Source organism: Erythrolamprus reginae, unplaced genomic scaffold (genome assembly GCF_031021105.1).
Source record: "Erythrolamprus reginae isolate rEryReg1 unplaced genomic scaffold, rEryReg1.hap1 H_32, whole genome shotgun sequence".
Lineage (NCBI taxonomy): Eukaryota > Metazoa > Chordata > Lepidosauria > Squamata > Dipsadidae > Erythrolamprus > Erythrolamprus reginae.
This window is the reverse complement of record NW_027248487.1, coordinates 331,181-355,876: the sequence shown is the minus strand read 5'-3', so window position 1 is coordinate 355,876 and position 24,696 is coordinate 331,181. Positions and strand designations below refer to the sequence as shown.

At 39.7% G+C, this 24,696-nt stretch overlaps 1 protein-coding gene across 1 annotated transcript in view; it reads right to left on the bottom strand.

Annotated features, from left to right (window-relative positions):
- The window catches only part of LOC139155605 (ribonuclease inhibitor-like), a 30,884-nt gene extending 6,401 nt beyond the window's left edge, over positions 1-24,483 (bottom strand). Inside the window, exons 1-13 of the mRNA XM_070730805.1 lie at positions 24,383-24,483; positions 23,204-23,374; positions 20,828-20,998; positions 20,323-20,493; positions 19,570-19,740; positions 19,223-19,393; positions 18,259-18,429; positions 17,492-17,662; positions 11,949-12,119; positions 10,995-11,165; positions 10,618-10,788; positions 10,308-10,478; positions 9,950-10,120 (exon numbers count right to left, since the gene is read on the bottom strand). Coding sequence (XP_070586906.1) covers positions 9,950-10,120; positions 10,308-10,478; positions 10,618-10,788; positions 10,995-11,165; positions 11,949-12,119; positions 17,492-17,662; positions 18,259-18,429; positions 19,223-19,393; positions 19,570-19,740; positions 20,323-20,493; positions 20,828-20,998; positions 23,204-23,374; positions 24,383-24,438 — 2,108 coding nt within the window. The 5' untranslated portion in view covers positions 24,439-24,483. The remainder of the gene's footprint in view (positions 1-9,949; positions 10,121-10,307; positions 10,479-10,617; positions 10,789-10,994; positions 11,166-11,948; positions 12,120-17,491; positions 17,663-18,258; positions 18,430-19,222; positions 19,394-19,569; positions 19,741-20,322; positions 20,494-20,827; positions 20,999-23,203; positions 23,375-24,382) is intronic.
- Positions 24,484-24,696: the final 213 nt, after the last annotated feature.

The following is a 24,696-nucleotide window of genomic DNA, read 5'->3' as shown; positions in this document are numbered from 1 at the left end:
AGAAGTTCTACTAAAGATATAAAACAAGGTGAGAGAATAACGGGTAAAAGTGAATTATATTACTTAATAAATTAAGGGCATTTATAAACAATTTGGTTTTAACAGTTGAAACCCCCTTGGAAGGAATAGATGTATTAATGGAAAAACTGAAATAATTTGTGAATTATCTGAATTGAAAATTAATAATAAGGGATAATTGAAATAATAAAAAATATGAGAATGGAGAATCAAATGGACATGGAAAAGACTGTTTTCAAACTGAGTATGTGTTGTATACATGAATTGTATGCTACTGGTATTTCAGAACAATTATGTTAAAGTATAAAATGAAGTTAATATTTAAATAATGGCAAAAAAGTTTTATGCAGATTTGTATGATAGAGGAAGACACTATGTCAGGCTGAAGCCATCATTGACTTGGAGACTTTGGCCTGCCACACTTTATGCTTTAGAAAGTATTATTATTGTGGGAACTTGGGAGGGGCTGTTACATGAGGAATGTAGAGATGTAGCCAAAACAAATTCCTTCTAGATTCTCAAGGTCATCCTTGTTCAGTACCTGCCCAAAAGCTGCCGGGAGTAGCAGACACGTTGGCAAAAGACAACTGGTCAACATGATGATCTTGTGGGTGTGGGAGCAAGGCAATGAACGTTAAACTGGATGGAGAAACCCTCATAGTCTAGGACACAGCGATCCCCAAACTACAGCCTGTGGGCCGCATGCGGCCTGCTGAAGCCATTTATCCGGCTCGTGGGTGAGTGACAGGAGCACAGGATGCGTCTGCATCCTGTGCTCCTGGCCAGTGTTCTCTCTAAGGCGTACGTCAACGTGGCCACACATGCAAAAACAACCCCTCGTGCAGCCTTTTTCAAGGCTGTGCAAAGGAGCCGGGCATTGGAGTTGGGGTCGGGGAGTGACAAGGAAAGTGCGGAGGCCGACAAAGGGTATTTTTGTTTTGAATGTTGCACGTGCTCCCCATCCCCCTGCCAACCCACCAGTGGGGTGGGTGGGTAGGCCACAACCGGGAGGCTTGGCACCAGCCCATCTGCAGTAGGTGGGTGCGGCCACAGCTCCCTTTCCTTCTCCCACCACCTGTGTCTACCGCTGGCACCTCCTGCCAAACCAGCAGCTGTTGCCGCGGATTCCTTGAGTAGGAGCTGCCACTTCCCTCTGGGTAGCCCAGCCAGGCAGCCATAGAAAGTACAGAGATTATTGCCGCTGCCTCTGCCTCCACTCAGGGAGCCACCATGGTCACCGTGCCTTTTCCTCTCAAAGTGATGGAGGAATAATGATGCATTCACTCCACAATAGGCACCTCCCTTGCACCAGAGTTCATGCTGTCTCTGAGCAGATGGTTTGAATTTGGGCTTGATTGGCCCCTGTGGCCACTCCCTCCATGCCCAGTTCAAAATGGTTCAAAGTACCGGGTTCTTTCCTGTTTGAGCAGCAGTGTCGGCTAAAGTGGTCATGCCCAGCTTGGAACAGTTGATCAATAGCACTGGGACACCTGGAGTGGGGTCATCCACCACTCTGGGAGTGGGCAATGGCTCAGGCGTTCAGCATGCACCGTAACCTTACCTGGCCTGTGAATCAGTTTGTATGAATTTGCGGCCAAAAAAATTGTCCATCGAGTTATTCTTGGGGAGAGTGAAACTGGAGTGGACCTATCTCCAGCAATGAGCCCTAACAAAGGCTTATGGTCAGTGACCAGCTCAAAGTCCCGGCTGAACTCATGAAACCACTTGACCCTGGCCACAGCAGCTTCATGGTCAAGCTGACTATAATTTCTTTCAGCACTCGACAAAGTCCTAGAGAAATAGGCAATGGGAGTCCTTACGGCCATCCAGCAGTCTGTAGCTCAGCACAGCCCCCACCCCAAATGGTGGTGCAACATACGCCAGTACCACTGGCAATGTGTCACTGACCTGTAAAAAGTTTAACTGTCCTGTCTTGGGCTTGGCCCCAAACCGACAGAGTCTTTTTACTCAGCAATTTTTGCAACAGCTCAGTAGTTGTAGCTTTATCTTTCAGGAAAATACAATAGAAATTGAGGAGTCCTAAAAAGTCCTGGAGTTCAGTTTTCTTGATTACCCTGATAGAAACATAGAAGACTGACAGCAGAAAAAGACCTCATGGTCCATCTAGTCTGCCCTTATACTATTTCCTCTATTTTGTTTTAGGATGGATATATGTTTATCCCAGGCATGTTTAAATTCAGTTACTGTGGATTTACCAACCACGTCTTCTGGAAATTTGATCCAAGCATATACTACTCTTTGGGTAAAATAATATTTTCTCATGTTGCTTCTGATCTTTCTCCCAACTAACTTCAGATTTTGCCCCCTTGTTCTTGTGTTCACTTTCCTATTAAAAACACTTCCCTCCTGAACCTTATTTTTTATTATTATTATTATTATTATTATTATTATTATTATTTATTAGATTTGTATGCTGCCCCTCTCTGTAGACTCGAGACGGCTCACAGCAATAATAAAAACAATGTACAAATCTAATATTTAAAAAAATCTAAAAATCCCTTATTTAAAAACAAGACATACACACAAACATACCATACACTGCCTGGGAAAGGAAGCAAGGAGTCACTCGCTTTGATCTCCTCCCCGATGCCCAGCTGATGCCTCCCAGCAGCCACTGACAACCGTGAAATAGCCTCCACCAACCTGGGATTCCCCCCCCCCCCCCGTACTCCCCAAAGCCAATGCTACTAGCCTGAGCCCCTTTCTCCCATCTGATTCCCCCCCTTCACAGAGCCTTCAAAAAAAATATACAACCTTCGTGTGACAGATGCCCAGCTGATTTCCTCCCCCTAAGCCTCCGTTAGCTTGAGATTTCCCCCCCTCTCCTTAAGCTGCCTGCCCAAGCCTCTGCCGCCCAGCTGTTTCCTCCCCCCTCACCTTTACAGAGCCATCAGTTAATCTTCAGGAGGATTCCACCTCTAAATTCCAGAAGCCCAGAGATCTCTCCTCAAAGCTCTGACTCCTGAAGACCCATCCTGCAAATCTAGCTTCTTTTGAAAGTTGTATCCACCATTAAAGAAACTTTAACCTGGTGGCTTCAAACAAAGCCACTCTTCTAACAAAGAGACGACGTGATCCCATAGGTGAAAGGGACCAAATAATTTAAATAAATCAATCAATTGGCTGCGAGGGGCACTGGAGTTTAGCAGAATCATCTCAGTTTCCAGAGACTACCATAAACTCCAATAGCCCAGCCTAATCATCCCTGATTGCTCCTAGCTTCAGAAACACAATAGACCCATCAGCAAGCTCCAAGATACTTAACCTCACTGACCTTAACAAAGAAACAACGTTTACTATTTACTGTCTAACAGCATTCTACTTCAACCCTACCTACTGACAAACATTATTTTATTAACAAGAATGCCAACCAAAAGATCAAAAAACGCCACAACCCCCTCCCAAATGGATGGTGATTGCACCAACACTGATGATTTATGCTACAAATGCATCAAATCCACCATACATAAAGAAGAATGCACTAAATGCCAAATGTGCCATAATTACATCTACAATACCTGCCTGGAAATTAGCAAAAATGTCACCAACTTCCTACAAAAAACTTCCTCATTTCTACATTTCTGCCATTCATGTTTACCTAAAATGAATGACCTAATCACCATGTCAATAAAATTTCAAAACCTCGAAACAACCATAGCTTCACAAAAAGTCCTCATAGATTCCATTGAATCACGCATTGAAGAACACTTGCAAGCCCACATTGAAGAATGCTTGCAAGCATGCTTCACATCTTTGGATAACAAAGTCTCAGCACAATCAAAAGGAAATCTAGTTCATCTAAACCATACTCCAACTGAGCAACAACAATCATCACCTCAACCATATGCCCATCAACTGCCACCTCCAACATATGTTCAGTCGCAACATCCACTACCTCAACTATCCTCAAACCATCCTAATGACATTTCCCTACTCATCAGAGACACCCTGGAACATGAACAAAAATGGAATAATGCCATTGTATTTGGGGTTGAAGTCACTAACGAATCTGATATAGACCAAATTTGAAAAATCATCACATCCAATTTTCCAGCTGATGAAATCATTGAAGTGACCAGAGATGGCCCAAGATACAAATATAGAGATGGTTCAGTAGCCCCCAAATTCTGCAGAGTAGTTCTCACAAATGAACTCAGCAAACGCAAATTCATTAAGACCATAAACTAATTAACCAGAGATTACTCAAACCCTAAAAAACTTTGCTCTAGACTGGACTTATCAATTTTACAACTCTGTGGTGGCCCCGGCCCTCTGGAACCAACTCCCCCCGGAAATTAGAATTGCCCCCACCCTCCTCACCTTTTGTAAGCTCCTTAAAACCCACCTCTGCCGTCAGGCATGGAGGAACTGAGATATTCTTTCCCCCTAGGCCTTTACAATTTATGCATGGTATGCGTGTGTGTATGTATGTTTGGTTTTATAAATAAGGGTTTTTTAGCTGTTTTAGTATTGGATTTACATGCTGTTTTTATTGCTGTTGTGAGCCGCCCCGAGTTTGCGGAGAGGGGCGGCATACAAATTCAATAAATAAATAAATAAACCAATAAACAAACAAACAGATAGACAGATAAACAAACAAACAAACAAATAAATAAATAAATAAATAAATAAATATCCAATCCCGTGAATTACAAACAGATCTAAAAAACCGTCAAGAACAAGGTCAAACTGACCACCACAACCTCCAATCTACCCTCAACCAAGATCAACCCCTCATTAACCACTACCTTCAAACCACCATTGCCTACAATCATCCTAACTCCCAATCCATCACTACTCAAAACCAACTCTCAATAAACCAAGACTAGGTATGCACGCCCCTTACTTCCTTAACAACATCCACTGCTAATTTCAAATGTAAACTGATGAACTCAAGAAGCATCGTTAATAAAATACCTGAACTCCTTCTCTTACTACAAACTGCTAAATTCAACGTCATATTTATCTGTGAAACATGGTTAAATGAATCCCTCCCCAACTCCGTTATCACAGTAAGTGACTATCAAGTTTACCGTTCTGACCGTGAATCCCACAGAGGAGATGGTGTTGCAATCTTCTACACGAAATCACTCAATCTTTAAAAAGTGCAAGTTAAACAAGAACTTTATCTTCCTGAAACCATCATCTGTGAACTGACTTTAGATACCACACTTCACTTCTTTCTATGTTATAGAGCTCCAGATTATGATATCACACACGCGAATAAACTAACCTCACTACTAACGTGGGCAAGCTCCCACCCTCATCCTCTTATATTTCTCAGAGACTTAAACCTTCCACATATAAACTAGATCCTAAATGAATGTTCCACATTCAACCGTTTACAATGCCATTACTAGCCTAGGACTAGATCAACTATTTACTAACAACACTAGACTTAACAATTGTCTTGACCTCATCTTCTGCAACAATTTATGGACTACAAATAAAAGAACCCTTTTCTAACAGTGACCATAGCATGATTGACTTTTACCTAAACATACGCCCTCACAAAAACCATCTTAACGAAAGGACAACCAACAATAACTTCAAAAAGGCCAATTACAACCTCATCGAAGCCTACCTCTCACCTCTCGACTGGCACACAATGTTCTCTGATTGCATCACTACTGAAGACCACTACAATATGTTTTTACTTGAAATCCAAAGAGTCATCAAATTATACGTACCACTAATATTCACCAAAACTAAGAAAAACAAATAAGAAAGCTCCAAACCAAAAAAAGAACTCTTTGGCGCAATAATAAAGCAGGCCATGTTTCAAACTTCAAAAGCCAGTATAAAAATTTGTGTCACCAAATAAAGACTGAATGTACCAATTATCACATCATCCAAGAAAAAAACCTTCAACAGACAAAGTCTACTCATGCCTTCTACAACTTTGTTAACAATAAACTCAAAAACTCTAGACCCATCCCATCCCTTAAAGCAGTGATTTTCAACCTTTTTTGAGCCATGGCACATTTTTTACATTTACAAAACCCTGGGGCACATTGAGTTGGGGTGGGGGGAGCGGCTAAAAAAAGTTTGGACAAAACTTTTCTCTCTCTCTTCCTCCCTTTCGCTCTATTTCTCTCTCCCTCCCTCTTTCTCTCCCTTCTTTTTTCTCTCTCTCTCCATCACTCTTTCTCTCTTCCTTCCTCTCTTTTTTGCTCTCTTTCTCCCTCCCTCCCTCTATGTCTTTCTCTCTCCCACCTTCCCTCCCTCTCTTTCTCTCTCTCTCTTTCTTTCTTTCTCTTTCTTTCTCTCTCTTGCTCTCTCTCTTGTTCTCTTTCTCTCTCTCTCTTGCTTTCTTTCTCTCTCCTGTTTTCTTTCTCTCATTCTTTCTTTCTTTCTCTCTCTGAGTTTCACGGCACACCTGACCATGTCTCACGGCACACTAGTGTGCCACGGCACACAGGTTGAAAAACACTGCCTTAAAGGACCAAACAACATAGACCATAATGATGAATCAGTCAAAGCCAACTTTTTTAACACCTTCTTCAACTCAGTCTTTGTTAACAACAATGGCTCATGCCCAACATTTCCTAATCGCACCACAAATAACCTCAATGATCTTACACAAATTGATTTTACAGAAGATAACGTTAGAAAGGCATTACAAAACCTAAAACCATCTTTATCTATTGGACCAGATGGACTATGTGCATATTTTTAAAAAATCCTCTCCTCCACCTTGGTTAAACCTCTGTGCATTGTGATACTCATTTGAACATTTCTGAACATAATGAAATGAAAATTGAGCTGAAAAAAATGATGTTCACCCTTTTATTTTGCTCATAAAAAGGCACCCCCCATTTTTTTCAAGTACTTCACTTTATATTTTTTTAGGCTCCTAATTCCAAACATTTTCAATAACTTTGAAATTGATATACTAAAATGAACATTCCTGATCACAACCAAATGAAAATTGAACTGAAAAAAATGGGTGCTTATTTGCTTATTTTGCTCTGAAAAGCCCCCCACCAGCCTGTGCACATTTTTTTCACTTTATATATAAATTATGCTGTAAATTTAAAATTACATACTTGTTTTTAGTAAAATGGATTTCTCCCATAAAATTAGTTGTCTGTGTATCATGTACTTACTTTGCAAAAGGATATTCCAAATATTTTCAGCCAAATCTATGTAAAAATGAAAATAATTGCACAAATCCAGGCCGGTAGGTGGTGGCCCTTTTCTCAGCAAAATAAACAAATAAGCATCATTTTTTTCAGTTCATTTCTATTTTTCTTATGATCAAGAATGTCCGATTTAGTATATCAACACCAAAGGGGAAAATATTTGGGATTTGGTGCCTTAAAAAATAAACAAACTGAAGAAAGTGCTCAAAATAATGGGGGGGGGGGCTTTTATGAGCAAAATAAAAAGATAAGCATCAATTTTTTCAGTTCAATTTTCATATCATTATGTTCAGAAAGGTTCAAACTAGTAATCCAATGCAAAATGTTTTCAAATAGGGTGGAACTGGCAGGCTAAAAAAATTATAAAGTGGCAATGATTGCACATAGCCGGGGTGTGGTTGGGGCTTTTTTGAGCAAAATAAAAATATAAGCACCAATTTTTCACCTTAGGGAATATTTTTCTGATGATCAGGAATGTTCAGTTTAGTAGGTCAAGATCAATGCCTAGGGTATTAAAAATATTTCAGATTTGGAACCTAAAAAAAATGTCAAGTGAAACTGATTTCACACAGCCGTGGGGGGAGGCCCTATTTCTGAGCCAAATAAACCAATAAACATCATTTTTTTCAGTTCAATTTTCATATCATTATGTTCAGAAATGTTCAAACTAGTAATCCAATGCCAAAAGTTTTAATAATATTTTGAATTTGGAACCTGAAATACATATAAATTGAAAAAATGCACATAGTCGGGGGGGGAGATTTATGAGCAAAATAAAAGGATAAACATCAATTTTTTCAGTTCAATTTTCATATCATTATGTTCAGAAATGTTCAAACTAGGAATTTTCTGAACTGGTCATTCAGTCATATTCACTGGATGTTGAAAGAGTTTGGACTATCTATTGGTTTGATATACATAATTAAAAGAAAGTTTCAATGCATTGCTTGCGATTATTAAAAGGGTTAGAAAATGATTATTGACATTTAAACTGAAAAGTATGTTGAATAGAAAGAGAGAAAGAAAATGAAATTGATCTTTCTTCTTTTCTTTTTTATATATACTGTAGCTCAAGTAATTTCTAAAGTTTGGAAAATATTATTGAAAGTGAATTTGTAGATATATATATATATATTAAAAATAACTTTTTAAAAGATGCATTACTTCTAGCTCTATTCTGATTATAATTAATTAATTAATTAATTTTAGTTATAAAAATTAAATTTGTAAATAAATATTTAGAACGTTAAAATGAATATAAGTTTTCCCTTTAAAGATAAAAAAATTGAAATAATACAATGGCTTTTGTTAATGTAGATGATGTTAACTTAGGAAGATTAATAAGTATAAATAGAAATATGTATCATTTCCCACATCCAGGGGAAAAGGGATTTGGTTAAAGATGGCAATATAAACTGTTTTAAACAAAAAAAAGGTATTGTTTTCATTGGCCTATAGCTTCGAGTTTTTATGCTTGAAACAGAAAAATCAAAACTGAAATTAGTTTGAAGATTTAATAATTGTGTAGTTATAGAATTGGCTTGTAATAATTATAAGTAATATAAAAAGTTGAGACTGTAAATGCATTAGTACTATTCTGCTATGTTGGAAAAAGTCAGAAGTCAACTCCTTTTCTCTCTTTCTTTCTCTCTGTTTTCTTCATCTTGTATTTCTCCCTTCCCTTCAAAAAATCTTTTTAAAATTATATTTTATGCTACAATAAACCTTAATAAAACTATCACTTAAGTGAGGAGTGTCATGTTAACAATCTGGGATAAATTGTTTTCCTTACAAACAAGCTCAACTTTGTTTTCTTTAAATCTTAATTTCATTTCACACCACTTGCTTTGGACCAAGAGTTTCATTTTTAGGGAAAGATAATGGGGGGGGGGAGGAGACTTTGGAAATAAAAGCACCACAAGAGAGAAAGGAAAAGGCACGTTCTGAATCCCCCAAATCTTCCTTGACCCAGGAAGCCCTGCTCATTCTCATTCTTCCCAATCCAATCCCTTCCCACTCCTGGATCCTTCTTACGCCGTTCCACCCCCTCGCTTGCTTTTTCTTGAAGCTTGTTTCAAGGTGGGAGGGGAAAAAAAACCAAATAAAAATGGGAAGAAGGCAAGGACAAAAAAATGGTGCATGGCTGCAAAACAGGAGAGCATTTTTCAGCCGCTTTCTAGGATTAAAAAGTTGAGGGGACCCAAGAAAGCAGCAACCGGCTGAGACTAAGATGATCCCTGCTCCCACTCCCTCCACCATCCCATGCCACCTTCTTTTTCTCTCCCTGCCCACATACTTCCTTCTCCCAGTGAAATCCCCCTCCTTTCCCCCCCACCAAACTGAAGAAAGACAGGAGATGACTGTTGCTACCGCTATCAGTCCCAGTGAAGCATCTGCATTCTCTCTCTCTCTCTCTCTCAAACACACACACACACGCATCCCTGATCTAAGATGAACTGATCCAGTGAGCTGATCCACTGATCCAGTTTCTTTCTCTCTCTCTTTCTCCCTCTTTCATTCTCTTTCTTTCTCTTTCTATTCTGTCATGTAGATGAGACTGCAGGATATTTTATCTGGGAGGGTCAATTTAGGTCTGATACTTCTAACGAGTCAATGAAGAGGGGTGGCAGCCACTCGCCTGTTTCCTCCCTCATTGTGTGGGTCATGCAGGATGGCAATAAATGCAGGACTGAGTTCTAACTTGCTTCATTGTTGCTTCACGTTCTCCATTATGGCAATGAAAAAAGTGAAAAAGCATCACTTACTGTAGCATCTCTATTGAACATTGTGGATGTTTGAGGCCATCACTGAGAACTTCCATTATTCTGGTATCTGGGTTCTTGAAGGACAAACATAACTTTCTCAATCTCTGGTTTTCCCTGAATACCTCTGTAAGAGGTCTCATGATGGATTCCTTTGCGATCTCTCCACCAAGCCTGTAGAGAAAAGTCCAACAAAGTAGAATTTTCTTGAAAAACAAACATGGAGAGCATTTTACAGCAACTGAAGGAAATATGATTATGTGTTTCCAACTGAACTGTCTCTGCCAGGATACTTTTCCAGAATATTGCCCATCAAAGGACCATTACAACAGTCAAACTGAAATGAAAAATATTCACTTACTGTAGCATCTCTATTGAACATTGTGGATGTTTCAGCCCCTCACACAAAACTTTCATTGCTCTCTCATCTGGGTTCTTGAGGGACAACAAAACCTCTCTCAATGTTTTATTTTTTCTGAATACTTCTGTTAGATGCTTCAAGGTGGATTCCTTGGCAATCTCTCCATCAAGACTGGAGAAAACAGACCAAAAAAATTAAATTGAAGGAAATATGGTTATAATTTTGCAACTGAATTGTCCCTCCCATGATACTTTAACAGTGAAAAAGGATCATTGTGGCAATGAAACAAAAATGAAAAAGCATTACTTACTCTAGCAGCTCTATTGTACATTGTGGATGTTTCAGCCCCTCACACAGAACTTCCATTGCTCTCTCATCTGGGTTCTTGAAGGACAAAGATAAGCTTCTCAATCTCTGGTTAACCCTTAGTACCTCTGTAAGAGGCCTCATGGTGGATTCCTTAGCAATCTCTCCATCAAGCCTGCAGAGAACAGTTGGAAATTTTTAAATTGTGTTTCAAAGCAAACATGGAAGGCATTTCATAAGAATTGAAGGAAATATTATTATTTGTTTGCAATTGAATAGATAGATAGATGATAGATAGATAGATAGATAGATAGATAGATAGATAGATAGATAGATAGATAGATAGACCTGGTCAAACTGTAATGACAAAGCGTCACTTACACTAGCATTTCTATTGGACATTGGGGATGTTTCAGTCCCTCACACAGCACTTTTATTGCCCTCTCATCTGGGTTCTTGAGGGACAAAAATAACTCTCTCAATGTTTGATTTTCCCTGAATACTTCTGTTAGATGCCTCATGGTAGATTCCTTGGCAATCTGTCCATCAAGCCTGCAGAACAATTGAGAAAAATTAAATTGCTTTTCAAAGCAAACATGGGAGGAATTGAAGGAAATATTATTACAGTATTTGTTTGCAATTGAACTGTCCCTCCCATCAGTGGTGTATTCTCCCTGTTTGGACTGGTTCATTTCAACCGGTAGTGACCTGCTGGTGATGTCACTATGACATCATAGAATCAGTTAGGTTGATGCCAGTCTGTGGGCACCGCCATCTTTTTCTATTTTTTATTTTTAAATTTTATTTTATTTATTTGTCATTTTGAGCATGTGCAGAAGCCGGGTTTCTAGTACTGTACATATGGTCACCATTTTGTTTTCAGCTTTTTTCCCCTGGATTTTTTGTCACTGAACCTGCGTTTCCACGTGGCAGGAGAGGAAATGAACCAGCAGTAAGATAAGTTAAAACCCAACCTTGATGCGATCTCTCCTTCAAGCCTGCAGAGAACAGTTGAAAAAAAAGAAAGAAAACATTTTATTTATTTGTCATTTTGAGCATGTGCAGAAGCCGGGTTTCTAGCACTGTGCATATGGTCACCATCTTGTTTTCAGCATTTTTTCCCTGGAATTTTTGTCACTGAACCTTCGTTTCCACGTGGCAGGAGAGGAAATGAACCAGCAGCAAGTTAAATTATTTTTCAAAGCAAATATGGAAGGTATTGAATTGAACGAAATATGATTATATGTTTGCAACTGAACTGTCCCTTCCATGATAATTCAACAGTCAAAAAGGACCGTTATGGCAATGAAACAAAAATGAAAATGCATCACTTACTCTAGAGTCTCTATTGTACATTGTGGATGTTTCAGGCCCTCACAAAAAACTTCCATTGCTCTCTCGTCTGGGTTCTTGAAGGACAAAGATAAGTTTCTCAATCTCTGGTTTTCCCTCAATGCCTCTGTAAGAGGCCTCATCGTAGATTCATTGTCGATCTCTCCACCAAGCCTGCAGAAAACAGCCCAAAAACTTTAAATTGTTTTTTAAAGCAAACATGAAGAGCATTTTGTAGGATTTGAAGGAAATATGATTGTGTGCTTGTAATGGAACTTTCCTTCACATGATACTTTTCTGAAATTTAAACACTTAAAAAGGACCATTATGGCAATAAACAGAACTGAAAAAGTATCACTTACTGTACATTGTGAACGTGTGAGGCCATTCATAGGAATTTGAAGAAAATATGATTATGTGTTTGCAATTTAACTGTCCTTCCCATCAGAGGTGGGTTTATCCTGGTTTGGACCAGTTCACCTGACCTGGTAGTGAACAGCTGGTGACCTCATGCTGACATCAATGAACCAGTTTCGTCGGTGCCCATCCTCGGGCACCTATATCTTTTTTAAACATTTTTTTTGGAATTTATTTATTTATTTATTTATTTATTTTTCTGAGGGTGTGCAGAATCTGAGTCTGCAGTACTGTGCATGCTGTCAACATCTTGTTTTCTTCTCTTTCTTTGAAATTTTTTAAAGATTTTTTTTCTTCTTAATTTTTTTTCTTCCGAGGATGTGCCAAATTCAGGTTCCTGGTACCAATGTTCCTTCTAATTTTTTTTCAGTGTGGGCGGAAAAGTATAGTGTTTTAGCGACAGTCCCTTTGGGACTGGGTGGCATAGAAAAATAAATAAATAAATAAGAAAAAAAATCCCTTTTTTAATTAAAAGAAATTAATAATAAAACAAAACCAAAATCTATTACTATTATTATCTTCTCTTTTTCCATCCCTGTCTCCTCCCCCCTTGTGTGTGTGTGTGTGTGTGTGTGTGTGTGTGTGTGAACTCTTGAACCATTTCCAATTAGAGGTGAGCTATTGGAAATGGTTCAAGAGTTCACATACACACACACACACACACACACACGGCTGGTTTTTTTTTCTCTGTTATTTTTTGGGTGCTTTTTACCATATGCTTTAAATCAAGAGTCATTTCTCTCTCTTTCTCTTTCCCCCTCTTGCTTTCTCTCTCTCTCTTTGTCTCTCTCTCTCTCTTTCTCTCTCTCTATTGCTTTCTTTCTCTCACACTCTTGCTATCTCTCTCTCTCCCCCATTTCTCTCTCTCTCTTAGCAGTGGCATTGGACAGTAGCCGTGGGGCGGCGGCAGGGTGATCAGCTGTGAGGCGGAGCTCCGGAACTGAGGCACTGACAGCGAGGGGGCTGGGAGAGTGCTTTCTCCCAGCCTCCTCGCCATTGGTGCCTCAGTTCCAGAGCTCCACCTCACAGCTGATCACCCTGCCCTTCGGGAATGCCTGCCCTGCCTCTACTGCAGCCCCCTTGCTGGAAGTCTGGGAGGAAAGCGCTCCCACTGAAGGGGCTGCGAGAGGGGCGGGGTGGGCATTCCCGAAGCCCATGGAGAAAGCACTCTCTCGCAGCCCCCTGGCTGGCAGCGCTTTTGTCTCGCAGCCGCCACCGTGGGAGAAGTCGCGCGCCAAGGCAGGAAGCAGTGGAGGAGGAGAGGGGGCGGATCGGGTGAGCGGGGTGCAGGGCTGAGAAGCCAGGGGCACGAGGGGGCCGGAGGCACAGTGGGGAGGCAGGGGCGGCCACGGCTCCCTTTCCTTTTACTGCCGGTGCCTCCCCGCCCCTCCGCAACCTGGCAGGGGGATGGGGAGTGCACACCTGTGGAAAAGGGCGTGTGCGGAGGTATTTGGGGGTGCGCGACTGCTCACGGGTGCAGCTTACGGGGAACGGTGCCCGGTACTGTGCATGTGATTGCTATCTTATTCTTTCTTGAAAAACAAAATGGAGAGCATATTACTGCAACTCAAGGAAATATGACTGTGTTTGCAACTGAACTGCCCCTGCCATGATAATTTTCCAGAATATTGCCCATTAAAGGACCATTACCAAATGCAGCCGCGCAAGTGGTCATGGGCCTTCCTACACATGGCCATGTTTCCCCAACACTCTGCGGACTGCATTGGTTGCCTGTTGGTTTTCAGACACAATTCAAAGTATTGGTAAGAATTAAATCAAATAGAAACAAATCTTCAAATAGACCCAGAAAGCAAATATCTTAAAGAAAGAAAGAATATATTAATCATAAAATTACTTTAATTGAGCAAGAAGAAATTTCAGAACAAATAAAATTAGCAAAAAATTTTGAGCAAGCAAATAAACCCGGTCACTGGTTGGCACACAAGTTGATGAAACAACGAGAAAGGAAAATTATAGATAACTAGAAGATAAAGAAGGTATCATACAACACGGTAAAGAGCAGAAAAAAATAGCATGGGAATTCTTTAAAAAATTATATGCACATGAAGAGGTGGAGGAGGATAAAATAAGAGACTTTATACAATCAATAAATATGAAACCACTTACAGAAGAATAACAACAAACATAGAAACATAGAAACATAGAAGACTGACGGCAGAAAAAGACCTCTTGGTCCATCTAGTCTGCCCTTTTACTATTTCCTGTATTTTATCTTAGGATGGATATATGTTTATCCCAGGCATGTTTAAATTCAGTTACTGTGGATTTCCCAACCACGTCTGCTGGAAGTTTGTTCCAAGGATCTACTACTCTTTCAGTAAAATAATATTTTCTCATGTTGCTTTTGATCTTTCCCCCAACTAACTTCAGATTGTGTCCCCTTGTTCTTGTGTTCACTTTCCTGTTAAAAACACTTCCCTCCTGAACCCTATTTAACCCTTTAACATATTTAAATGTTTCGATCATGTCCCCCCTTTTCCTTCTGTCTTCCAGACTATACAGATTGAGTTCATTCAGTCTTTCCTGATACGTTTTATACTTAAGACCTTCCACCATTCTTGTAGCCCGTCTTTGGACCCGTTCAATTTTGTCAATATCTTTTTGTAGGTGAGGTCTCCAGAACTGAACACAGTACTCCAAATGTGGTCTCACCAGCGCTCTATATAAGGGGATCACAATCTCCCTCTTCCTGCTTGTTATACCCCTAGCTATGCAGCCAAGCATCCTACTTGCCTTTCCTACCGCCCGACCACACTGTTCACCCATTTTGAGACTGTCAGAAATCACTACCCCTAAATCCTTCTCTTCTGAAGTTTTTGCTAACACAGAACTGCCAATGCAATACTCAGATTTAGGATTCCTTTTCCCCAAGTGCATTATTTTACATTTGGAAACATTAAACTGCAGTTTCCATTGCTTTGACCATTTATCTAGTAACGCTAAATCATTTACCATATTACAGACCCCTCCAGGAATATCAACCCTATTGCACACTTTAGAGTCATCGGCAAATAGGCAAACCTTTCCTACCAAACCTTCCCCTATGTCACTCACAAACATATTAAAAAGAATAGGACCCAGAACAGACCCTTGTGGCACACCGCTTGTAACCTGACTCTGCTCAGAATACTCGCCATTAACAATAACTCTCTGATGTCTATGCTTCAGCCAGCTTGAAATCCACTGAACTATCCAGGGATTAAGTCCAATCTTCACTAATTTATCTATCAGCTCTTTATGTGGAACCGTATCAAAGGCTTTGCTGAAGTCCAGATAGGCAATATCCACGGCACCACCTTGATCCAACACCTTTGTGACATAGTCAAAGAACTCAATGAGATTAGTCTGACACGATTTGCCTTCAGTAAAGCCATGCTGATTTGGGTCCAATAAGTTATTGTTTTTTAGATGCTGATTTATCCTCTTTTTGAGTAGAGTCTCCATCATTTTAACTACAACTGATGTCAAGCTAACTGGCCTGTAGTTACCAGCTTCTTCTCTACTGCCCTTCTTGTGGATAGGCACAACACTGGCCATTCTCCAATCCTCAGGAACATCTCCTGTTAACAGGGATTTGTTAAACAAATCAGTCAGGGGGGTAGCAATGACAGATCTGAGTTCTTTAAGAACTCTGGGGTGGATGCCATCTGGACCCATTGCCTTATTTATCTTTAATCTTTCAAGTTCTTCTAAGACATCGGCTTCTAAGATCACTGGAGCTGAATCCGTACAGCTGGAAGCAATGCTATATCCCTCTATAGTATTATTATTATTTTGTAAGGTGTCTTTTGAGAAAACTGAACAGAAGTAGCTATTGAAATGGTCAGCGATCTCCTTATTCCCATCAATGTATGTATTATTCCTGGTACTAAGCTTTGTGATGCTGCAGTTTTTCTTCTTCCTATCACTAATATATCTGAAGAAGGTTAAACCTTAAATAGACCAATAACAATCACTGAATTACAAGCAACAATAAAAGAACAGAAAAACAATAAGCACCAGGTCCGGACAGTATACCAGTTGAATTCTATAAGCAAGAAATAAGTATAATGGAAATAAATATGTTAGAAATATTTAATGAAATAGTTAATCAAGTGAAATTGCCACTGTCATGGTCTGAGGCTCTAATAACTTTGATCCCTAATTTGGGATAAATTTTACAATTGGTTTAAACAAAGAAACAGTCAAATAAGTGAAATAGAAAGCAAGGTTTAAAAGATTAATAATTAATATGTTCATCTCTTTTTTCAAAATTGGACACCAGATTTTCTCCCTTTTTTGAAGTTTTTTTCTATTCTCTTTCAAGTTCTTCTCTAAAATGTTTCTTTTCTTCTTTATTTTCTCTTACATAAAAATGTACAGAATTTACAGTGAACATAAACTGAAATGTTTTCAATTTGATGTAAAAATATGTACAACTCAGTATGTGTTTCTGATGAAAATCGGGATGTAAATCATCCCGGATATGTGTATTTTTTTATATTTGTGTGTTTTAATATGTCTGTTTTGTTTTAAATAAAAAAATATATAATAAAAAAAACAAAACAAAACAAAAAGTGTTGGTAATGACCTATAAAGACTACATGGTATTGGGCCAGATTACTTGCGGGACCGCCTTCTGCCATATGAATCCCAGTGACTGGTTAGGTCCTACAGAGTTGACCTTCTCCAGGTCTTGTGAACCACACAATGTTGCTTGGCAACGCCAAGGGGAAGAGCCTTTTCTGTGGGGCCCCGGCCCTCAGGAATCAGCTTCCTCCAGAGATTCACAATGCCGCCACCCTCCTCACCTTCTGTAAGAGTCTTAAGACTCACTTATGTGTCCAGGTTTGGAGCAATTAGATCTTGGCCCCCTAAGTGATGAATGTTATACATCACTGAGGTCTGAATGTTTACGATTGATTTTTAATATATTGGGGATTTTAGGTTAGTTATTTAGTTTAATTAATTGGATTTAGCCATTGAATTTTATTGTTTTTTATTATATGTTATAAACCGCCCCAAGTCCTCGGAGAGGGGCAGCATATAAATCAAAAAATAAACAAACAAGCAAATAAATAAATAAATAAATAAACCTGGTCAAATTGTAATGAAAAGGCATAACTTACATTAGCCTTTCTATTGGACATTGGGGATGTTTCAGTCCCTCACACAGCACTTTCATTGCTCTCTCATCTGGGTTCTTGAGGGACAAGAATAACTCTCTCAATGTTTGATTTTCCCTGAATACCTCTGTTAGATGCCTCATGGTGGATTCCTTGGCAATGTCTCCATCAAGCCTGAAGAACAGTTGAAAAAATTTAAATTGTCTTTCAAAGCAAACATTGGAGGAATTGAAGGAAATATTATTACAGTATTTGTTTGCAAATGAGCTGTCCCTTACATCAGTGGTGGATTACCCGTTTGGACTGGTTCATTGGAACTGGTAGTGACCTGCTGGTGATGTCACTATGACATCATGGAATCAGTTAAGTCGATGACAGTCCGTGGACACCACCATCTTTTTTATTTTTTAATTTTCTTTAATTAATTTTATTTATTTGTCATTTTGAGCTAGTACAGAAGCTGGCTTTCTATCACTGGTCATATGGTCACCATCTTGTTTTCAGCTTTTTCCCTGGAATTTTTGTCACTGAACCTGCGTTTCCACGTGGCAGGAGAGGAAATGAATCAGCAGCAAGGTAAGTTAGAACCCACCCCAATGCAATCACTCCATCAAGCCTGCAGAGAACAGTCAAAGTAAACATGGAAGGCATTTCATAGCAATTGAATGAAATATGATTATGTTTGCAACTGAACTGTCCCTTCTATAATAATTTAACAGTCAAAAAGGACCATTATGGCAATGAAACAAAAATGAAAAAGCATTACTTACTGTAGCATCTCTATTGTACATTGTGGATGTTTCAAGCCCTCACACAGAACTTCCATTGCTCTCTCATCTGTGTTCTTGAAGGACAAGCATAAGTTTCTCAATCTCTGGTTTTCCCTCAATACCTCCGTAAGAGGCCTCATGGTTGATTCATTGTCGATCTCTCCACCAAGTCTGCAGAGGAGAGTCCAAAATATTTAAATTGTTTTTTCAAAGCAAATATGGAAGGCATTTTGCAGGAATTTGAAGGAAATATTATTGTGTGTTTGCAACTGAATTTTCCTTCCCATGGTACTTTTCAGAAAATTAAACAGTTCAAAAGTACCATTATGGCAATGAAAGAGAAATGAAAAAGCATCACTTACTGTAACATCTCAATTGTAAATTGTGGATGTGTGAGGAAATTCATAGCAATTTGAAGAAAATATGATTACATGTTTGTAACTCCCATCAGAGGTGGGCTCATCCCAGTTTGGACTGGTTTGCCTGAACCGGTATTGACCCATTGGTGACCTCATGCTGACATTAATGAAGCAGTTTCATCAGTGCCCGTCCTTGGACACCAAGAACACATTTTTTGGAATTTATTTATTTATTTATTTATTTATTTATTTATTTATTTATTTATTTATTTTCTGAGGGTGTGCTTAATCTGGGTCTCCAGCATATGTATGCTGTTACCATCTTGTTTTCTTCTCTTTGTTTGGAATATTTTTTCTTCTGAGGATGTGCCAAATTTGAGTTTCCGGCACTGTACACATGGTTGCTATTTGTTCTTGGCTTTTTTTCATTTTTCATTTTGATTTTTTTGACACTGGGAATGGGCACCCATGTGCCTTGGGATGAAGCAAATTGGCAGCAAGGTATTTTAGAACCCAGCCCTGTCTCCCATGATACTTTTCCGAAATTTTAACATTCAAAAAGGACCGTTATGGCAGTGAAACAAACATGAAAAAGCATCACTTACTTTAGCATCTCTATTGTACATTGTGGATATTTCAGGCCCTCACACATAATTTTCATTGCTCTCTCATCTGGGTAATTGAAGGACAAGCATAAGTTTCTCAATCTCTGGTTTTCCCTGAATACCTCTCTGAGAGGTCTCATGGTGGATTCCTTGGCGATCTCTCCATCAAGCCTGAAAACGACAGTAAAAAAAAATTTAAATTGTTTTTCAAAACAAACATGAAAGGCATTTCGTAGCAATTGAAGGAAATATGAATATATGTTTGCAACTGAACTGTCTCTTCCATGATGATTTAACAATAAAAAAGGACCGTTATAGCAATGAAACAATGAAAAAGCATCACTTACTTTAGCATCTCTACTGTACAATGTGGATGTTTCAGGCCCTCACACAGAACTTCCATTGCTCTCTCATCTGGGTTCTTGAAGGATAAAGATAAGTTTCTCAATCTCTGGTTTTCCTTCAATACCTCTATAAGAGGCCTCATGGTAGATCCATTGTCGATCTCTCCGCTAAATCTGCAGAGAGGAGTCCAAAAAATTTGAATTGTTTTTCAAAGCAAACATGGAAAACATTTCATAGCAATTGAAGGAAATATGATTATATGTTTGAAATTAAACTGTCCCTCCCATGAGCCAAAAAGGACTGTTATGACCAGTTGGGGGTTCTTCCTTTCATTGCCATAGATGCACTTTCCTGGTGACTGTCATGGGCAGGCACATGCCCGGTGGGAGCACACACGTGTCGGTGTGAAATTCAACTTCTCTATATGCTCCGGAGGCCAAATCTCACATGAGAACGCATGCCGGAAGTGAGATTTTAGCTATTCTCACTGATATTTTTGCTTTAGTGCATGCGCAAAAGTGAAAATTTGTTGAAAATCACAGAACTCTTACTCTTGCACATGTCCTTGCCTGAGATTTAGCATCCAGACCATGTGCAGAACCCAAATCGTATGCCGATATGCCTGCCCACCCACTGGTAGGCTTGAGTTGTGCACGCAGTTTCATTTTTCCTATCAGGGTGGGGTATTTCCCCATTCCAGTAGGAATCCAATACTGGTTATGGCAATGAAACAATAATGAAAAGGCATCACTTACTCTAGCATCTCTATTGTACATTGTGGATGTTTCAGGCCCTCGCACAGAATTTCAATTGCTTCCTCATCTGTGTAATTGAAGGACAAGCATAAATTTCTCAATCTCTGGTTTTCTCTAAATACCTCTTTTAGATGCCTCATGGTGGATTCATTGTCAATCTCTCCACCAAACCTGCAGAAAAGAGTCCAAAATATTGAAATTGTTTTTCAAAGCAAACATGGAAGGTATTTTGTAGGAATTTGAAGGAAATATGATTATGTGTTTGCAACTGAATTTTCCCTCACATGATACTTTTCTGAAATTTAAACAGTTAAAAAGGACCGTTATGGCAATGGAACAAAAATAAAAAGGCATCTCTATTGTACATTGTTGATGTTTGAGCCCATTCATAGGAATCTGAAGGAAATATGATTATGTGTTTGCAACCAAACTGTCCCTCCCATGATACATGAACAATCAAAAAGGACCATTATGACAATGAAACAAAAATGAAAAAGCATCTTACTGTAGCTTCTCTATTGTACATTGTGGATCTTTCAGGCCCTCACAAAGAATTTCCATTGCTTTCTCATCTGGGTAATAGAAGGAGAAGTGTAAGTTTCTCAATCTCTGGTTTTCCCTGAGTACCTCTATAAGAGGCCTCATGGTGGATTCCTTGGCGATCTCTCCATCAAGCCTGCAGAGAACAGTTGAAAATCTTTAAATTGTTTTTCAAAACAAACATAGAAGTTATTTCATAGGAACTGAAGGAAATATTATTATTTATTTGCAATTTAAATGTCCTTCCCATCAGTGCAGGTTTACCAATAGGCCAGTATTACTGCTACTGGCATCAGGGGCCTGGCCAAATTGAAAAATGGGGGCCTCCAGTTTTGGCCCGCCACCGTGTGCCGGCCCCCTGGCGCCCGCATCAGTCATTGTGCCCAGCACCGTTCCCTGTAGGCTGCGCACGCCTGCGAAAGCGCATCCCAAAACGCCCCCGTGCACTCTTTTCCAAGGGCGCACACGAAGCCGCGGCTGCCCCCGCCCCCCACGCCTCTAGCCCCCTTGCACCCCTGGCTACTCGCCACTGCCCACCGCCCTATTCGTCTCTCTTTCTCCTCCGCTTCCCACCTTGGAGCGCAGCAAAGGTTTTTCTTTGAATGTTCTGGGCGGGCTGGCAAGGGGATGGGGAGAGCGCGCACCAGCCCGCGCACCCGAAATTGAAAATCACTTTCGCCAGCCTCCGGAGAATGAGAGAGAGAGAGAGAGCAACAGAGCAAGATAGAGAGAAAGTGAGAAAGAGAGAAAGAAAGAGGGGGGGAGAGAAAGAGATAGCAAGAGAGAGAGAACAAGAGAGAGAAAGAGTGTGAGAGAGAAAGCAAGAGAGAGAGAAAGAAAGCAAGAGAGGGAAAGTGAGAAAAAGAGAGAGAGCAAGAGAGGAAGAGATAGAAAAAGAGAGAGAGAGAAAGAAAGAGAGAGAGAGATGAGAGAGGAAAGAAGAGAGTGAGAGATAGGAATAAAGCAAGATAGAGAAAGAGAAAGAAAGAAAGAAAGAAAGAAAGAAATGAGAGAGGAAGGAAGTAAGATAGAGAAAGAAAGAGAGAGAGAAAAGAAAGAAAGAAAGAAAGAAAGAAAGAAAGAGAGATGAGAGAGAAAGCCAAGAGTGAGAGAGAGGAAGAAAGAGAGAGAAGAGTGGAAGGAAGAGAGAGAAATGATAGAAAAAAGGGGAGAAAAAAAGAGAAATTAGAAAATGATTGAGGCAGAGAATGACAGGAAAGAGAAAGAAACAGAGAGAGAATTTAAAGCATATGGTAAAAGCACTTAAGTAATAACAAAAAAAACCCCCAGCCCTCCTCACCTGTTTTTATTAATAGTTTTGCTGGTTGTTTTAGTTTTAATAGTAATGGATTTTGGCTTTTTTAAATTATTAATTTCTTTTAATAAAAAAGAAAGTATTTATTTATTCATTCATTCATTCATTCATTCATTCATTTGTTTATTTGTTTGTTTGTTTGCCGCCCAGTCCCAAGTTTTTCCTTATTTCCAGATTGCATTTCTTCTAGGTAAGGTTCCGCCCATTACTTCTTGTACTACCTTCAGGTGGCATGGAGAATAAATAGATGCCATCTGCTCTATGGCAGCCCTTTAAGGATTGGGAAACTACTATTATATTCCCCCTCAGTTTTCTATTTGTTGAGCTAAACATACTCGTTCTCTTAGCCCTTGGTCATAGGATTTAGCCTCTAGGCCAGGGGTGTCAAACTCAATTTCATTGAGGGCCACATCAGGGCTGTGTTTGACCTCAGAGGGCTGGGGGAGGGCTTGCCCAGGGTGTGTGGCCATGGTGGGCATGGCATGGGATTTGGGGGACAGTAGTTTTAAAATGGCGTGGGGGGGAGACACTTAGGTTGTATGAGGCCCCAAAATTCCTGATGGTGGCCCTGCATCAGTGGTGGGTTCCCCCTGTTTGGACTGATTCATTGGAACTGGTAGTGACTTGCTGGTGATGTCACTATGACATCATGGAATCAGTTAGGTTGATGCCAGTCCATGGGCACCGCCATCTTTTTTTATCTTTTATTTTTAAAATTTATTTCTTTTTTGTCATTTTGAGCATGTGCAGAAGCCGGGTTTCTAGCACTGTGCATATGGTCACCATCTTGTTTTCAGCATTTTTTCCCTGGAATTTTTGTCACTGAACTTGCGTTTCCATGTGGCACGAGAGGAAATGAACCAGCAGCAAGGTAAGTTGTTTTTCAAAGCAGATATGTAAGGCATTTCATAGAAATTGAAGGAAATATGATTATTTGTTTGTAACTGAACTTTCCCTCCCATGATACTTTAACAGTCAAAAAGGACCATTATGGCAGTGAGACAAAAATGAAAAAGCATCACTTACTCTAGAGTCTCTATCGTACATTGTGGATGTTTCAGGCCTTCACACAGAATTTCCATTGGTCTCTCATCTGGGTAAAAGAAGGAGAAGTGTAATTTTCTCAATTTCTGGTTTTCCATGAGTACTTCTGTAAGAGGCCTCATGGTGGATTCCTTGGCGATCTCTCCATCAAGCCTGCAGAGAACAGTTGAAAATCTTTAAATAGCTTTTCAAAGGAAACATGGAAGGCATTTCATAGGAATTGAAGAAATATTATTATTTGTTTGCAATTGAACTCTCTCTCTCTCCCATCAGAGCTGTGTTCCTCCCGTTTGGAACCAGGAGTGACCTGATGGTGATGGCACTAAGACATCATGGAACTGGTTAGGTCGGTGCCAGTCTGTGGCCGCTGCCATCTTTTTTTTTTTTTTAATTGATTTTTAAAATTCATTTTATTTATTTTTTCTTCTGAGCAAGGGCGGAAGGCAGGTTTCTAGCACTGTGCATGTGGTCACCATCTTGTTTTTGGCTTTTCCCCCAAGAATTTTTGTCACTGAACTTGCATGTGCACATGGCATGCGAGGAAACAAACTAGCAATAAGGTTGATTAGAACCCACCCATGACGTGATCTCTCCATTAAGCCTGCAGAGAACAGTTGAAAAAATCTAAATTGCTTTTCAAAGCAAACATGGAAAGGATTTCATAGAAATTGAATGAAATGTGATTATTTGTTTGCAACTGAACTGTCCATCCCATGATACTTTAACAGTCAAAAAGGATTGTTATGGCTAGGCAGAGGTTCCTACCTTTCGTCGTTAAGGGTTTGCTCTCCCGGCGATCGCAGTTCGCGCATGTGCAAACAGCAGGTGCACACAGGCAATGGCATAAGATTCAGTTTCTGAGCATGCTCCGGAAGTCAAATCTCATGTGAGGTAGTGCATGTGAGTGAGATTTCGGCCATTTTCACCAATATTTTTGCTTCCGTGCATGCGCAGAAGCAAAAATCATTGAAAATCACCAAAATCTCACTTGCACACACATCCTCACAGGAGATTTGACTTCCAGAGTATGCGCAGAAGCCGAATCTGGTGCCAATGCATCCTCCCATTGGTCAGTTGGAGTTGGACAGCATACTGCCACGTTCTGGTAGGAACCCAATACTGGTTGCGGTAATAAAACAAAAATGAAAAAGCATCACTTACTTTAGCATCTCTATTGTACATTGTGGATGTTTCAGGCTCTCACAAAGAACTTTCATTGCTCTCTCCTCTGGATTATTAAAGAACAAGCATAAATTTCTCAATCTCTGGCTTTCCCTGAATACCTCTGTAAGAGGTCTCATGGTGGATTCATTGTCGATCTCTCCACCAAGCCTGCAGAGAAGAGACCAAAAAACTTAAATTGTTTTTCAAAGCAAACATGGAATTTTGTAGGAATTTGAAGGAAATATGATTATGTGTTTGCAACTGAATTTCCCCTCACATGATACTGTTTGGTCCCGCCATGTCAATTATCA